The 17495-nt window shown below is 43.6% G+C and overlaps 2 protein-coding genes across 2 annotated transcripts; one reads left to right on the plus strand and one right to left on the minus strand.

Annotated features, from left to right (window-relative positions):
- Nucleotides 1-2927: 2927 nt before the first annotated feature.
- Nucleotides 2928-11398, plus strand: cthrc1b (collagen triple helix repeat containing 1b). The gene is made up of 4 exons (XM_053611366.1): nt 2928-3044; nt 7888-8106; nt 8223-8439; nt 9665-11398. Exons 1-4 carry the CDS (start codon nt 2928-2930, stop codon nt 9805-9807), a joined length of 696 nt encoding a protein of 231 aa, XP_053467341.1. The 3' UTR covers nt 9808-11398.
- Nucleotides 11399-11467: 69 nt separating this feature from the next.
- Nucleotides 11468-16025, minus strand: slc25a32b (solute carrier family 25 member 32b). The gene is made up of 8 exons (XM_053611364.1): nt 15401-16025; nt 15076-15291; nt 14278-14428; nt 14095-14180; nt 13359-13513; nt 12596-12709; nt 12343-12488; nt 11468-11857 (listed from the first exon to the last, which is right to left on the minus strand). Exons 2-8 carry the CDS (start codon nt 15281-15283, stop codon nt 11734-11736), a joined length of 984 nt encoding a protein of 327 aa, XP_053467339.1. The 5' UTR covers nt 15284-15291; nt 15401-16025; the 3' UTR covers nt 11468-11733.
- Between the last annotated feature and the right edge of the window lie 1470 nt (nt 16026-17495).

Genomic DNA, 17495 nt, shown 5'->3' on the forward strand with positions numbered 1-17495 from the left:
CTATCTATCTATCAATTTGTCTATCTATCTATCTTTTCATTTATCTATCTATCTATCTATCTATCTATCTATCTATCTATCAATTTGTCTATCTATCTATCTATCTATCTTTTCATTTATCTATCTATCTATCTATCTATCTATCTATCTATCTATCCATCCATTCATTTATTTGACTATCTATCTATCTATCTATCTATCTATCTATTCATTTATTTGGCCATCTATCTGTCTGTCTATAAGTCCATCCATCCAGACAGACAGACAGGTTTGTCTCACCTGGAGTTCTATGAACAGTTCTGAGTAGAACCCCTTTTAGAACTCTAGAGCCATTAATCAGCCAAAAGTGGAACCTGTTTTTTTAAGAGCACACAATTGCAAAAAAAGTGCTGTGTGGATCCCTGAGGAGGAAAATTACGCCACGGCAGCAAACGTTCCCGGGGAATAATAAACAGCCGTATCATTCCACAAGTACAGAATGCAAACCCTTTCAGGCCGCACACTGCAGAACACAGCGTGAATGAAGTGATGCTTCTGTAAAAGTCAATCCAGGAGAACAACAGCGTGTGTGGTCCCCAACCCGAGACAGCAGCAATACAAAGACACGGAGGTGTGTGTACAGTGCTGCGGTGGGGTCTGTGGGGAACTGGCATCAGGAGAAAGAGTTCATTCAGCCCGGAGAAGACGTGCACACAGGAGCAGCAGTGCTTCTTACAGTGCTTACAGTGTCTCGTGTCTCTGGAGACGGAAGCTGGAGATCAGGGGCTTTAAAAAAAAAAAACTGGAGGGGGTGGATTCAATAGTAGCCTTGTTTTGCTCGTTACAGCTAGGTTTAGTGTGTGTGTGTGTGTGTGTGTGTGTGTGGAGGGAGGGGGGGGGGGTTTGAGGGGTTGGTGGCCCCAGATTTGTTTGCAGTTGACATTAGTTGAAGCAGTTGTATTGAATTAGTATTGAAAAGACTGCAGGACATAGAACGTAGCTGAGGATTAACCTGCCAGGAAACTACTCATGCCCCAAAACTGATCCAAAACCAACACGTCAAACTTTCCCCAACCAGATCTGACACAGTGCGGCAAAAAAAAAGAAAAAAAGTCCTGAAACTACAATAAGCCCCATTCATGTTGCAAATTTTTCCAATGAATATGCGCACCTTCAAGATTTCATGAAGATCTGATGTCTGGAGTTTATAAACTGATACGAATAGAAATAAAAAAATCTTTTCATCTCGGTCACGTGTTCAAAACTTCACGAGGTCTCGGAGACACTTTTGAAACGAAAAACGCGTCATAACGTTGCCGTTACGTAACCCATGAGAAGAAGGAGCCGTGTTCCAGATGATGCATCAGCACTCTTGGCAGCACTTTCCTTATTTATTTATTTATTTACTTCATTAATTTTTAACGGTGTGTAACTCAAAAAACGGCTGCAGCGAGCCACCGTCCGATGCTCTCGGCTAAAGGATTTCGGGAGGAGACGTGTTCAGATAGTAAAGACGGTAAACAGGACCGGAAATGAACGGTTCACGCCGAGTGTCGGTGATCAGAATGTCCGCGAGAACTCCACACAGAAGGAGATCAGTGCTTAAACATCTCGTTACAAACAGACGTGCGTATTCGAGAGTTCGGAGGTCTACACTGGTCTACAGAGACGTGGAAGAAGTAAAGTAATGTTCAGATGACTCGCTCATCCCTGTAAGTGGGTACATATACCAAAAAAACGAATGATTATTACAGATATGAGCCATCCCACCGAACGGGTGACCATCGTACTTCAGCACACACCAATTTCCAACAACTTCAAGACTTTCCACTTCACTCTGGGAGCCATAGGAGCTGTCTGCTGATTGCTGAACTTGAAACGCTTTGCATTAAAGCACCCAGAGTTCAGATTTTGTGTTGTCGTGCACAAGCGGCTGACGTCCGTCTTTATCGGTTCTCCATGGGCTAGGGGCTCCGTGTTTCTTGCAACAGTTCTTCAGCATCTGGAACGTCTCTTCCTTGGCTGAGTAGACCGTCAGAGCTCCTCTTCAGGGCTCCTCCCACACCATCCGGGGCACCCTTCCCGTCGTTCGCCTCGAAAAAAGTTTGGCAGTGAATCCTCACCTGAACAGCTCAGTACAAAACAAGAAAAAATGTCGTGGTTTGTACTGAGTGCAAGGGCCTTCGCTGTAAGAATGGATAGTGGAGAGCTCTGGATGTGCACCGGTGATGAGTGCTGCCAGATTGCTCGTGGGCCTTTTATTCTCGAGGGTGACTCTGTGCAGAAGGACATCGGGCGAGGGGTTGCATGCACGTAAAGCACACCCGTGTGTAATGTTACCTGCCGATGTGATGCTCCAAAGTGGACTGCCTGTATTTCTGTGCTGTACTTGCAGAGGTAATGTTCAGAAAAGTCATATGAGTTTATACGAGTAACAGGACTGAGTTTTTAGCATAGAATTAGCAAATACATGAAATATAGCCACGTGGCATACATGCTAATAGCGTGAGGATACTGAGCAAATTCTACTGATTTACCACAAAATTAGCATTTTTTTAAAAAATAAACAAATAACTTCTACAGGAAAGAAAATGAGCCTTCAGAAGAGCCAGATGATGCAACTTCCTGTTGAAAATGTGTCTTGTGGAATGTTCCAGATTTTTTCCACTTGAAAACGTGTCTCGTTTTTGGGTCCTATTTCTGCAGAAATGTATTAAAGTTCTAGAGGGTTCACAAACTTTCAAGCAGCACTGGAGCTTACGAGAGTTATTTGGAAGTCCGTTGTTATTCTCTTCGATTAAAAGCGCGCACGTTTATTGAATTAGCTCTGGTCATTCTGGTTCATCGGGAGCGCGCCTCCGTTATTGTGTTTAATTGGAAGCGCGCTCCCGTTGCTCAGTCCCCGAGCACGCGCGCGCTCTCGTTACTCCGCTCTCTGCACAGGGAACATGGCGCATCTGACACGGCGCGCGCTGCTCGTCCTTTGCTTGGCTTTTCCGTGCCACGGAGCTGAGAGAGTCAAACACCGAGGGATCCGACAGAAGGACACCGAATACTCGGAGAAAGTAAGTGCGAAAGTTGGTGCGAGTTTTCTTTCCACTCTTGCACAAGTCTTGTTGAGGTGTAATGTACAAGAACTTGCACTCTTTTTTATTTTTTATTTTATTTTAATGAATGAATAAATCTACACTGAGATAATCTTACTGTATTGAAAAGGGAAAAAAAGTGTATATTGTATATCTGGAGTGCAAAAGTTTGCACACCCCTAGGACTAATTTATAGCTACCGAGACAGTTTAGTCAGAGATATTTCTTCATCATCATTAACCAATCGTGCATGTGGTGTTTAGATCCGAACAGCCTCAAAATCAGTTCAAACCTTGTGGTAAATTCTACTCTCTTAAGGTGAACCTTTTGCCTTTCTAACCATCTTGAGCCTCTTTCCTGTCCTCATCCTCATCCTCTGCACAGGGTTTTCATTCCTCTCCTTCTTCCTGAAAATCTGTTCTGAATCTGCCAGATTGCTTGGCCAGCCTTTGACCATTCTTCTTGAAATATCTGTAATAACTTTGCCAGATGTCACCAGCCTCCGGCGGTTCTTTTCTTTTTTTCGAACCTTTTGGATCTCCGTCTGTTGCAGGAGACACCGAGGGTTCATTTCGAACTATTATTTTGCTAACTCATCATGTCGGTGTAAAACTTTTGCACTCAAGTATACTATACATGCGGTACTAAACTGTACCTTTCCTTAATGCTGAGGTGGTACCCTTGGGAACACTTTTGGCACCTTTAAAGCTTGAATGTAAAAAGTGGATCATAGTCCAATTATGCAGGTGAAATCTTTTTCTTAAATCTTAAATCAGTTTGTAAGCCTACCTTTCTCTGAGAATGTATATTAAACTATGTTACACATCTGGAACTTCTAAAACAAATGACCTCCACTGAGGAATGATGTCGGATCATGGAGTAAAAGTTTCACAGTTCAAACCTGTGATTTCCATGTGAAGCAAGGAGAAGCAAGGGGATGGGGGGGTGAAAACTTTTGCACTGAACTATACTATATAATAACTTCTGCAATACAATTTGGCACTAAATGCTACAACAAATGATCTCCACTGAGCACTGGTATAAAATTATGGAGTAAAAACTGATTTTTTTTTTTTTTTTTTTACTATTACTATTGATTTAATTAATAATTAGTCATTTTTTTGTTACATTATTTACACTTATGAACTGGAACTGAACTTTTTGAGCTGCACTTTTGTTACTTTGGATTTTCTGACCTCGCTACATTTCACAAACACTTTGATCTTTACGCAAGTATCCTTAGGTAAGTTTCACATTGAATTGATCAAGTATAAAATGTACATTTCCTAAGAGTCATACATTCAAATGAAGTGGAAATCGAATCTGTATTTAGAAGTTTACCTTTAAGTTTGGAGATTTTAGCTCGTTATTAACTGCAACGAAGAAATAAAGAGGCTGGTGAGGGATTTTTATGAATAAATAAATAAATAAAATTGTAAAAAAAAAAAAAGATCAACGTTGCGGTCGGGTGCTAGCGGTAACTTGAACTACAAACGAGCGTTTTATTTCTTACTGATAAAAGTCTGGAAATTTACCGAAATTGAACCACCTAGCTTGGTCGTAAGTGTCTAGGACGTAGGACCAGCTGAGGAGAACGGTGAAGACACCGTGAGTATCACCTACAGTAGACTGATTCTAGCCATCGCTAGAATAGTGGTTCACTGATTCCCTGAATGACTCATGAGCTTCACGCTCGAAGTTTCTCCCTCCTGACCTCCATCTGAGGTGCTAAAGTGCGACAAAAATAAAGTTCCATTGTATTCCACTGTATACAGTGTAATTATCCGGTTTCCGATCCCACAGCCACATGTAATTACCACGTCTAAATTCAGTGTCCAAATTGCCGTATCTGGTGACAGTATTATAGCATACAACATCTACTTTTGATCATGCTTAAGTACAGATTATCACAAAACAACGTATACTCAATCTCAGGATCGTAGTTGGACATTTACGGCATTCGACAGACGCGCTTATCCAGAGCGACTTACATTTAGCTCATTTCTACATCTGAGCGGTTGAGGGTTAAGGGCCTTGCTCAAGGGCCCGACAGTGGTAGCTTGACAGTGCTGGGGTTTGAACTCTCGACCTTCTGATCAGTCACCCAGAGCCTTTACTGACCCACCACTGCAAGTTGTAGACGTTTAAAGTTCAAAGAACGTGACAGAACTATAATCAGCGCTGTTGGATTCTGGATTGTGATTGGTCAGAAGGTGTTGATTCATTTTCAGTAGCCGCAGCTCTGAGAGTAGTGCAGCTGCAAATCACAGGTCAGTATTAACGCGCTCCGGCAGCGGAAGGAGTCTCCGGTGTCGGCGCTTTGGAACAGGGATTTGAACCGACCCGCATGTGAGACCAGATTTGGACTCGTACGGTCAACTGCTGCTTGAATTGTTTATTTGATAAGTTTATATCGAATTTAAAAAAAACAAAAAACTTTTCACCGCCGAAAAAAAATGACGCGCTCCAGAATCTACTGGGAAGCCTTCTCGGAGTCGAAGAGTGGGAAAAGTTAGAACGGGAGAGAGGGAATAATCTGGAATTTCTGTTCAGTAAGCGCATGTGGGTGTGACGGTTAAGTGTCCACAAATTTTTGGTCATTAGTGGGGGTTTTTTTCTCATCCTTTTAGCGTACACGTTTTTTCACAATTTTATGACACTGGGATTTTCTCCGTAACGTCACCTTGCGTCCGTTCTCGTTTTCAGTGCTTGGCCCCCTTCTCTCTCGCCACCGCGTCTTCACGCGTGATCGACTCGCTGCGTTTTTTTCTCATCCGATTCCGAGGCGTTCGCTACGTGGCCGGTGTTACACACTTCATTTAACCCGTCCAGGCGCAACCCCGACGCCCCTCGTACTTTACTTTACGACTCCGTTCTGTTCGAAGAGCCGGCGTACTCGATCATCAGGTGACGGTTAAATACTCCGTCTGTTGCAAGCGAGTGCTATAAGTTACCCTAAAAAGCTTCACCTCACTCGAAGGCATTCTGACACGGAAAGGAAATAGAAAAGTCATAAACGGACTGAATTGATGGGCAGTTTTTAAAAGAGCGTCTGACCAGCTCTGGAAGTCGTCTCTGTGTGTGTGTGAAGGTTTTTTGGGTTTTTTTTTTATCTTTCCTCCAGCTAACCTGGTTGTCGGAATCACACGGATCGGACTTATGGTGAAAAATATTTGGTTTGAAATGAAAGAGCACACGGGGACGGAGAGGGTGAGAATGCGGCTACTGATTCATCTGTACTTCATCATTCAAGGGTGTAAAAAAAAAAAAAAATTTGCCCTCAGCATGGGATTGTAAATGGTTCTATTACTTAAATATCATAGGCGATTTATCATCGTAATGAAAAGTCTTGAAGCTAAAGGGAACGCTCATCTGTTTGAACCGATTCCATATTCTCTCTCGCTCGTTGGCCGGAGCAGCCCAGCACACCTGAGTGCATTTTTCATCCTGCCCTCCCATGAGCCTCGGAGACTAGGTGGCTCTCTGCTGACGGAGACGGTCCGCCACGATCGAAGGCGCTTGTTTATCTGCGTGTGTATTTTTTGCATGTGCGCTTGTTTTGCAGGGATGCTCGCGCTCGCGCCGTCAATACGCACGAGCCAGCAGCTCTGAAGTGCGCACTAGGGGCCCATAATAAATATGAATCCATTGCGCTCTCTGCTCTGCCGCCGACCGATAGCGCTGAGATTTATGGTTCGGTTAAAGACCCTTATTTCCACGCGCCCGTGCCCGCAGGCATGCCAATGAGACCCTAAATTACTCTGGCAGGAGGAAAGTCAGGTGACGGTGCAGAAACACGACAGGGGAAAAACAGCCATGTCGTTTCACGCCTTCGGCCTAAAACTGAGGTCTTTGATGGCGCCGAAAAAACCTCTAGAGCATCCTTCAGGGGTTTCAGTCAGGGGGTCATGAAATGGCGGACCTCGCGGCGTATTTCTGTGGAGACAACTTTAAGAAATACCGTAGCTGAGGCAGTTAGGATATGGATGAAGAAAGAACTCCCCCGGGCTCGTCGGGGAACCTGGAGCCTATCCCGGGGTGCCGACCCATCGCGCATGCCAACTGATGTGAGTTAAAGCGGCGGTTTCGACGCCACAGGTGTAATCATCTCCCATCGGATTTAAAGCCATGCTGCGGTTTTAATGCTGCTTCTTACTAGCAAGAGCAGTTCAAGATCCCTTCCAGCAACGTTCTAAGCACGAGGCGTGATATGGTGGAGATTACATCAGCAGCACAAACAAAGCGATTAGCGGAATTACACTTGAATCAAGCTAATATTAGACGCTTTGTTCAAAAAAAAAAAAAAAAGATGTCAGACAAAGAAGTTTCCTGTTTTCCGTGTAAACTTGTCACGCCGTTATAGGAAATTAAAAACGACAACAACAGGGTGGTGTGATGTGTGAAGCATGATGAAGTTACTGTTACCATAGCAACAGGATTTCTACAGTAATTACCGTGTAACAGCTCATCCTCGTGGCGCTTACTTCCTCTCATACAGCAGCAGCTGTGTCACGTCGTACGTTTTATCCCTCTATATTTCCGTTTAACGTTCTGGAACGTCTGAAGCAAGTCAGTTCCTGTTATCATGTTATGGCGGCGATGAACGGTCAGTTCTTCACCGAGCTCACTTCTTTTTCCTCTCTCTTGAAGTTAATGCGAGCGTGAACACAGCTGGCTACGTTCCCTAGAGACAGTAAAGCGCAAACTTTAACGTTTAACGTGACCTGTGAACTTGGAGACTCGATAAGCATCTCCTGAAAAGTTCCTGTGTAAGTTGTTACTATAGAAACAGTAGTGTGTGATGTACGGTTTCCCGTTGCAGTACGGCAACTGCTTGCAGGGTCCGCAAGGCATCCCGGGCCGAGAAGGAAACCCGGGAGTGAACGGAATTCCGGGAACGCCTGGAGTCCCAGGGCGAGACGGTGCCAAGGGAGAGAAGGGCGAGTGTGTGAGCGAGAGGTTCGAGGAGCCGTGGACGCCCAACTACAAGCAGTGCGCTTGGAACTCGCTCAACTACGGCATCGACCTGGGCAAAATCACAGTGAGTGACGCGTTTTATTTATTTATTTATTTATCTATCTTTTAACCCGACTCAATTTAAGCTATTCCAGAACTGTTTTTTGAGCTTCACAAGTCATGTTTTCTTCTAATGTGCAGGAGTGTACCTTCACTAAGCTGCGCTCAGACAGCTCCCTGCGCGTCCTCTTCAGCGGCTCGCTCCGGCTCAAGTGTAAGACGGCCTGCTGCCAGCGCTGGTACTTCACCTTTAACGGAGCCGAATGTTCCGGCCCACTGCCCATCGAGTCCATCGTTTACCTGGACCAGGGCAGCCCCGAGTTCAACTCCACCATCAACATCCACCGCACCACGTCAGGTGAGACGCCTACAGTCGACTTCGGTTATTTAATACTAGGCGGGGAAGCTCCTCTGACACCTGACATTATGACAAAAGTAATAAAAAAAAAAAACGAACGGATTAAAACTAAGAAATGAAAATGACAAACAGAATCCAGGTTCAGAGACGGCAATAGACTGACCGTGAGGAAATCGAGCCCGTCATTACAGTTAAAACACTCCAGTAAGAACACACACAAAACAAATAAGTGAAGAGTAAGTTTAAGCACCAAAAACTACATTTGCTTATTCAATGTGAATTCCGTCTGTAGATCCATGAAATTCTTTGTAAAAGCGTCTTTTAAACGAAAGAGGATACACACCGGCTGTTCAGAGGATATGAAGAAGGGTGGAAGAGGGTGCAAACTTTTGAACTGACACGACTCTGCTCTAGCCATAATGAAGCCGGATCTGAAAAACGGCATCACTTTGCGTGACCTTTTGCATGACCTTTGTATGGGCGCGTGCATGAGCGCTCGTGTGATTCCCGTGATGGACGCCGGCTTCATCTTCGACACGCACGCGACTGCGATTCGGCTCGCGAGAGTAATCGACTGTAATCGTTTCACGGTAATAGATGCAGGCCGAGGACCGGTGTCTGCTAGAAGAGCCCTTCAGACAATGTCATTACGCGTTAAACCAGGGGAGAGTGCGTGTTCGGGGACGAGTGCGTGTTCGAGGGACGGCGCTCGTCATCAGGAAAAGCACTCGCCGGGAAGGGGTCGGTGTCACGGGCCATCGAGGAGTGGGTACTTGATTCGAATCATTTCATATCAGCAGCAGATCCTTTTAATAACGCGTTTTTATTTACATTTTTAACGGGTGTGCGTTCATGACCAGGACGTCGCGAGTTCAAAGTGATGAATAAATATGAAGATACAGTCGAGAACATACACCTGTGCAATAGATATTCAGTCTCGGTTCTTCACAACTCCACACGTTTCACGTTAACGCATGACGACTTTCTGAAGCTTCTGATTGGACAATTGGTATAATTAGGAGTTAATTAGGAGTCCACCTGTGGCAGTAACTCCACCCCCTCGATTTGACCATGTGTGTTGCGTGCGATAATGAAGAAACGTCGGTGAAATCGGTGCTTTACAATTAAATTGGGTCTCCACTGTGTGATGAGGGGATGCTAACTTTTGCACTCGATAGTACCGACAGCTCTGTTGCATTTCTGCTGTGTTTTCTTTTGCGCTCAGTGGAAGGTCTGTGCGAGGGCATCCGAGCCGGCCCCGTGGACGTGGGCGTCTGGGTGGGCACGTGCGGTGACTACCCACACGGCGACGCCTCCACCGGCTGGAACTCCGTCTCCAGGGTGATCATCGAGGAGCTGCCTAAATGACCTCCGATCTCAAAAACACCCCGTGGACGGATACCTTAAGTGAAACTGAGACATTAGTGTGTTATAGAAAATAAATTTGACGTTTGAAGCTGAACAAGTACTGTAGAAACATCAGGAATGTGTTTTTTTGCCTGTCTTTTACATATTTGATGCCATTTTTTAATTCTCGTAGAAGAACGTCCCATCTCCGAGTGTATACGTACCTCTCTGATTTTTATTATTAGCATCTCAGTAACTCATGGTAATAAAGATGTTGAGATTTTTTTTTTTTTTTTAAACAAGACTTTCAATAAATAATGAATATAAATTAGATGCACTTCACACCACTGTGCGTCTTTCTCTCCAAACATCACGTCCTATTATTCCTTTACTTGTCTTCCTGAAAAATAACGTAAATGATTTCTAGTTTTTTTTTTTTTTAAGGACGTGAAGCAGGAAAGGAACAGTTTAGGGCAAAAATCAAACGCGAAACCTTTAAAAACAGCCCATCGGAGAAGACGTTCTTGGCAGCCTGGTGTTTGCTTCTTTAGTTTTGCACTGGAGCGATGAACTCGACGTCGTTATCTGGGAAAATTTTTTTTACGTGCTTCAAATTGAAAACTTTTCAAATTTTCTGTATCCACACGAGTCCAAAGCAGAACTACGTGGCTGCGTACGCATCGTGATCCGTGCAGAATGACGCCAAGGTAAGGTTAGAATATAAATATAACAACACACGCACCCCGTCCAGCTTTTCCCCTATAATTCCACATTCAACCTCTCGGAGCCAAGGAGGCATGGTTACAGGAACAGCACGTTAGTTCATACATGAAGGTACTGTAAGACCCACTGTATCGTAAACTGTATATTTTGGACATCGTCGATGTGGATGTGGTTTGAGGTCGCTGTGTCTGTGAGGAAAAACCCATCCGCCCCTGAAGGAATCCTGACCAATCAGGTATCACTCCTTCAGCAAGTTTGATCCACCCTCCCGACTCGAGCAGAGAGATTAATCAGCCCATTCCAGCAGATCGTTTGATCGATCCCATCCACAGCAGCAGGAAGTTGAATTGATCTCACCCACTGTAGCAGAAAGTCTGACCGGTCCCGCCCACTCCGCTAGAATGTTCCACCAACCCTGCCCACTTTAGCAGAAAGTTTGATTAATCCCACCCCCTCCAGCAGGACGTTTCCGCCCACTCCAGCAGAAAGTATGACCAATCCTGCCCACTCTTGCACTTAATAATAATAATAATAATAATAATAATAATAATATTATTATTATTATTTGCCCCTACCTGCAATATTTTCTAGCAAACGATGTTGGCTCGATTTCTCAAAATGTAAACAAATTAGTCATTTAAACCACTGAGGATTAAGCAGTTACTGAAGATGGATGAATAAACGCCGTAAACGCGTCACGCAGCGCCACGTGAGCGCCGTAAACACTTCCGTGTTAATGAATGGAGGTTTTCTTCGTTTTCCCACACCCGCCCCCACGACGTTTTTGTTTTCCTGACGCGGTCTCTGGCTTGAGGCGGTTCTTTACAGACAAGATTTCGAGCGTCCGTTACTTGTTAGCCAGCCCCGGTGCAAAACTAAAGAGGTGAAACTTCAAGAACCGTACACTCCGAGGTAAGTGATTTGATTTTTCCTCGCTAAACCGTCCCTTCGGTTTTATTCGAACGCATCCATCCATCGCTTCAGTTCTGACGCATAGTCTTTCCAATGAATCTTACACATGTAAACTCAAAGCAGCAGCAGATCGGTTTAGCTTTGTATAAGAGCCAGAGAATGTCTGCTTCACGAGAACCCTCGTTCCACCTCTCGTCAGGGGGTGTGGTCTCCATCGTGGCCCAGCGAGAGCTTGATCTCAGTGCTAAACTAGCATCTCCTTCTCTCTCGGCGCCAACGTGCTGCGATCGCCCCCGCCTCTCGGATGTCTCATTAATGCTGGTCCAGGAGGAAGCCGGACACCTTCTCGTACGTTAAGAAGGTGATGCAGCAGGCCGGCGTCACCCGGATCAGGTTTGGCACCATGCCTTTGTAGAAGCCCAGAGGACCCTCGTTCCTATCAGGAGAAGGCAAGATAAATCCGACGGTTATAAAAAAAATATATATATATATATAGATATATATAGTTAAACAAGCCTGTGGCCTCGTTGAGGGTCGGCTCAATATCATAAAATCACACAATTGTACGTTAGTTCGATCCGATCCATGATTATTTACCTTTTGCTAAGCTTTTATAAGAAACTACAGGTTCAGGAAATGTTTAATTCAATTAATTAATATGCATCTCATAAGGAAAACGATCAACGAATTATGCTGGGATTATACGGTATAATAGACTTAAAGCACTGAGACACGCTCTGAAGAACGTATCGTGGTGTCGATATATCGCGATATCGAGATCATATCGTATTGTCAAATCTCCCAGCCTTATATGAAACAAGTGGGGCGGGGAATAAATCTTTCAACCAGGAATCTTATTAGAAAGTACTTTGCAAACTGTCGCACATCCCTGAGTGTGGATTTTCTTTAAGGTCGTCTCACCTCCACGTCCTCCGGATGACGTCCACCGCCCCGGTGTAGCTCGTGTGCTGGTCCTGCAAGCGAGCTCGGATCACCTGGTACGGGTACGTGGTGGCCACGGCAAAGATTTTGGACAAAGCCGCCATTGTGATGTACTCTAACGGGTTCTGTAGAGGAAAGAGACGGCAGAACGTCACGGCTGCGGGTACGGCACGTTTCTTCAGATGTCTGTAAATCCGCAGATTTTTTTATTTTTATTTTATTTTGCACTTACCAGTTTAGCGTCTGAATGCAGGTTTCTGTATTTGTTGTAGTCTCTCTTCAGCTCCTCGTATGCCATGAACTGCAGAGCTCCGTGAGACGTCCCGAACAGGCCGGGAACAAACCCCTGGGCACAGAAAAAAGTCGTTTCAGCCACGGGGAAATTAAAGCTAAACAAAACTCGGATTTACTGATATTTAACACACCGAATGAGTTGGGAAAACTTTTTTTTTACTGTGTCAGGAGAGGGTTTTTTTTCCCGCCCCTGGAGCGTGAGCGCCACTTGGTGGTCAGTGATGGAAGTTCAGCTCAAGCCTACTCAAGGAAATTCTGGAGATCTACCTGAAATGACTTAATGCAGAGGCACTTGTTTGAAGAATCATTGCGGTGGTGCTACATGATTGGCTGATTGCATAGATGTGTATCATGATTCCGAGATCATATTATAGAAGATCCTGTTCAAAGAAGTAAAAAAAAAAATATCTAAATTGTTCCGATCATTTTTTTTTTTTTTTTTTTTTTTTTTTTTTAAATCTGAAGTTTCCTGAAGCAAACCGTTATTTTTCCATTTTACTTAAAACGTTCTCTCATGACAGCTGCCAACAGGGTCATTTGAGAGCGAACATGTGCGTGCGTTTCCTCCAAGACTTCTGCCGAGGGCCGGGTGAACGTGGAAACCCGAAACCGAATAACTTAACCCTTGCCCTGCTGCTGTACTTAACAAAGTCCTCTTTAAAAGAATGTTATGTGCTATGTAATCCTACGCCGCGTCCTACCCGATAGAGTCCGGCTACTCCTTCCTGACGGTAGATCTTCACCAGAGCGTCCAGCATGCCCCTGTACAGCTTTTGGCTTGGATCGGAGTTGTACTGCAGAATCAGGCGTGTCTTTGTCACCCAGATCGGGTTCGTGAGACAGAGAGTCATCGCTCCTGTAAAACAGCAACTATTAAACATCCATAAAAATAAATAAAAAAACCTCAGCAACATCTCTGCGTGCCAGATCAATAACCATTACAGTCAGCGGGGGCGGGGCAGGGGGTTCATTAAGCTTTATTAATGTTGTATACTTTGTAAGTCATGACATCCCGTGGGGTTGCTCCTTATATTGCAGCGAAGCATTTCTCATAACCTTATTTAAAGCCCCTAACAATTCGGTTTCAAGTGCTAAAAAATGTTCGGATACTAACGATACACTATTTAAAAGCAGATAGATAGATAACATTGATATGTCAGACTGGATGGAGAACGTCGATGTTACTAGTTTAAAAACGGACACGACCACAGCAGACCGGATCGAAGGGTATAAATGTGGCCAGTTCTATTTATTATCTAAAATTTGAACTCTGAAAACTGTTGCTATTTTATCGACGTCTGAACCGCCCTCGGTAGTATGTTTCATTCAGTCATTTAAGACAGCCCTATAGACTGCGGATTGGATTTCTGACACGGGTTTCGATCCTCTGACTGACTGTGTGAGCGAGTGCGTGTACTGGATGTGAGCAGAACGGACCTGCTTGTGCTGCGGACACCAGGTGCTCCGTGGGACTCAGCTCTGTCTGACGGCCCTCCTTGACATACGCTTTGATGGCATTATAACTTATGTAAAATAATAAAAATAAAAAAACATGGTTAATAAACAAGCATGCACAATAATGTTGTGATGTTTTAAACAGAAATAAGAGGAGGTACTTACAAGAAGAAATAAAGACCCCATGAAGCTCCGGCGCCCCAGACGTTCGGCGTGACCCCCTGGTACAAGCCACGAAGTCCTTCCTGCTGCCAGATGCTCCTCATGCAGTGCCAAATGCCGTGGTACTTCGGCCTGAGCTCCAAGCCGTCGCTCACTGTACGGGGGAAGAAAAGTCAGGAAGGAATCCACACCAGGGCTTCAAAAAAAAACAAAAAACCACACCATCCAGATCACAGATCCCTTGTCTGTGATTGGCCAGCGCTATCTTTCCCCAAATCAGCCAGTTAAACCGGATAAAAAGAATGACGTGCTTGTTAATAAACCAAAAAGACTTCAAGTTCCTTCCGTTCTCGCTGTTAAAGGAAAATAATCAGCTCGGGACTGATAACAGGAAGTCCGCTTCATCACGCCACCACATCGTTGATTAGTTTCCTGTAACAGCACGACACAGCGGTTCGTTCCTCACTCAGTCAGGACTTCAGAACATCATCTCCACCTTCTCCGTGGAACACGTTTTGATATGCAAATGAGCCGCGTGATGATGCCCCAATATGCAAATGACTGTCGATGACGTCGCGTAGCGTTTGCGTATTGTATTCCATGTTCGGGCGATCGTGATGCATTTGCAAATGAGTCTGTGACGTCATCTCGGGGCGACTTTTATTTTTTGAGCGTGTGTTAGCTACTTTGGCTTGAAAATATATATTTTTTAAAGTCGGTAACACTGGACAGTAGACCCACGAGTGTGTGTGTGTGTGTGTGTGTGAGAGAGAGAGAGAGAGAGAGAGAGAGTGAATTTACCTGCAAACCTGACTTTAACCAGATCCAGCGGGTGCAGCACCATGGTGGACACCACACCTCCACTCAGCCCGGCGGCCAGGTTTTCAACCCGCACGTGGCTGAAAAGTCTCCGGATGTTCCCCGTCACCGAGACGCCTCGAACCGGAGACTCGGCGGTGACCGCGAGCGCCGCAGCGGCTCCCTGTTCCTGTCCGGAGCTCGAGCTCATGCTAACACCTGCAGCACCAAACACGCAGTTACACACACACTTAACAGCTAGCTTGTGCTCTCGTTGAAAAAATAAACCCCAACGTGTAACCTTAACTTAAATTTAACTCCTATTTACCTGGTTTGTTTTTGTCCTGCTTTAAAAATCCTCGTTTGTAAACATAATGCCCTTCCTGTCAGGGCTCGAGCACGACGCTGTCAGTTAGTGGTTACTTAGTTTAGCTAGCTAAACCGCATCCCAAACTGCTCACCGCGTCCTTTTTAGGTGCCCTACACATAAAGGGTTTCACTGCACGCGCACGCTTAATCAATATAGTACAGCCATTTATGGTGGTATTTATTTAGCAAAGTAAACCGTGGTTTGAATAAAAAATTTAACAAAAAAAAAAAAAAAACAATTCCATATCCGTCTGTTATAATTACGTGTGAGCTCTTTTTATAGGCGTCTGCACTCTACGTAGTGCACTTCGTATCTACGGGGAGACATTTTGGGATTAGACTCACTGTGGAAACCACGGGAGTGTCATTAATGAGAGGAAGGAGCGGGGAAAAAAGCAAATTAAAAGTCTGACCTGTAGTCAAATAATATTGAGTTTTTTGGGTCCGCCCCCTCCCCCTTTAAAAAAAAAACAAAACGTCCTGCTTGCACACAGAACGTAAATAATACTCAAATAAATAAAATAAAATAATGTTACATACTGTAAAATATAAATAAAGTGAAGTATCGAAAGAAAATCTCAAAAGCAAGTGTATCTGCCTATTTATCTGTCTGTCTGTTTATCTGTCTGTCTGTCTTTCTATATATATATATATATATATATATATATATATATATATATATATATATATATATATATATATATATATATATGTCTGTCTGTCTATCTGTTTATCTGTCTTTCTATTTATCTGTCTGCCTATCTGTTTATCTGTCTGTCTGTCTATCTATTTATATGTCTATCTGTTTATCTGTCTGTCTGTCTATTTATCGTTATTATATTTATTTATAATTTTTTTATCTATGTATCTATCAGGACTAAGTAACAACTGACCATTCGCTTTACAATAAATCAATAAACAAAAAAAATCAATAAGTAAATATATAAATAAATAAATACATAAATAAAATTTCCACCCGATATTTCTGCGATTTTTTTTTAAGCATCAATTTTTTTTTTAATCTACACGCATGGCGCGATTCAGATTCCTCACCTGGCGATTCTCCAAGCACCGCTGCGCACTTTGCGTAACCCGGAGTCGCTGTACCGTGGCTACGTGACGTAAGGCGCGTAGAGTTTTTTGCGGAAGTGTTCGCAGGGGAATGTCGGCTCGGTTTTTCAAGCAGTTCTGAACGGCAATATTATGGGTAAGAACATCCTGCGTTCGCTCTGTTTTAATTATTACAAAACAATTGAAAACAGAATGTCGAAGAGATTATGTTTTTAAGTAGTTATAGGTTTTCTTGTGTGTGTGTGTTTTTTTAAACATATTTTGGTTCGCTTCAGCTAGACCGCGAGTTTAGGCATTTCCTGTGAAAATTTTTCCGCTTTATGTGTCATTGCTCTGGGTAGTGGCTAGTCAAATAAATGACAAATAAACACCTAAACATGACAGGAAACATTACAGCGATTAAAATTGGGTTTAAATATTTTTTTTAAGGAATATTCTAGCTAACTATGTGGTTAAGCAAACATACGGAGGGACAAACTTCGCTTTATTAGCTAGCTAGCTGTAGTTCTGTTTAAGCTAAGCTAGCAAGAAAACGTTTTTTTTTGTTTGTTTGTGTGTTTTTAAACTTTTTGTATGCGGAACAAGTTGAACGTTTATAATATTGAAAGTATGTGGTGGAAAAGTGTGATAAGGCTGGTATGAAGATATGGAGATTAGCTCACCGTGTAAAAATGCTGCTAACCTGGTTAGCTTGATTAGTTAGATAACGTTTAGTCATTGCACGCGCATCAAAACTCCATAGCAACGGTTTAAAACGTTCAGTTATTAACTTGTATCATTAATAAATAAGTGTATCCATGCTTTTTATGAATTTAATGTCTTCATGAAATGTAAAATGTACATTGTATACAGGTCTCTTAGCTCTGTAGACACACAAGACTATATAAGTTTAATATTTATAGACACAGGCTTGTTTCATTTCTGTATTTAAACCGAAAATTTTATGATGATTCATCCTGTACTTGTGCCATCCGCATCCAATC

The sequence above is a fragment of the Ictalurus furcatus genome, chromosome 23 (assembly GCF_023375685.1).
Source record: "Ictalurus furcatus strain D&B chromosome 23, Billie_1.0, whole genome shotgun sequence".
In the NCBI taxonomy this organism is placed as follows: Eukaryota; Metazoa; Chordata; class Actinopteri; order Siluriformes; family Ictaluridae; genus Ictalurus; species Ictalurus furcatus.

Bases quoted from the DNA above. Each gene is read 5' to 3' on its own strand.
- cthrc1b (XM_053611366.1), top strand. From the start codon at position 2,928: ATGGCGCATCTGACACGGCGCGCGCTGCTCGTCCTTTGCTTGGCTTTT. The intron at 3,045-7,887 runs GTAAGTGCGAAA...TTCCCGTTGCAG, and splicing joins ACACCGAATACTCGGAGAAA to TACGGCAACTGCTTGCAGGG. The intron at 8,107-8,222 runs GTGAGTGACGCG...TCTAATGTGCAG, and splicing joins TCGACCTGGGCAAAATCACA to GAGTGTACCTTCACTAAGCT.
- slc25a32b (XM_053611364.1), bottom strand. From the start codon at position 15,283: ATGAGCTCGAGCTCCGGACAGGAACAGGGAGCCGCTGCGGCGCTCGCG. The intron at 14,429-15,075 runs GTAAATTCACTC...TCCCCCGTACAG, and splicing joins GGTTAAAGTCAGGTTTGCAG to TGAGCGACGGCTTGGAGCTC. The intron at 14,181-14,277 runs GTAAGTACCTCC...ATTTTACATAAG, and splicing joins TGGGGTCTTTATTTCTTCTT to TTATAATGCCATCAAAGCGT.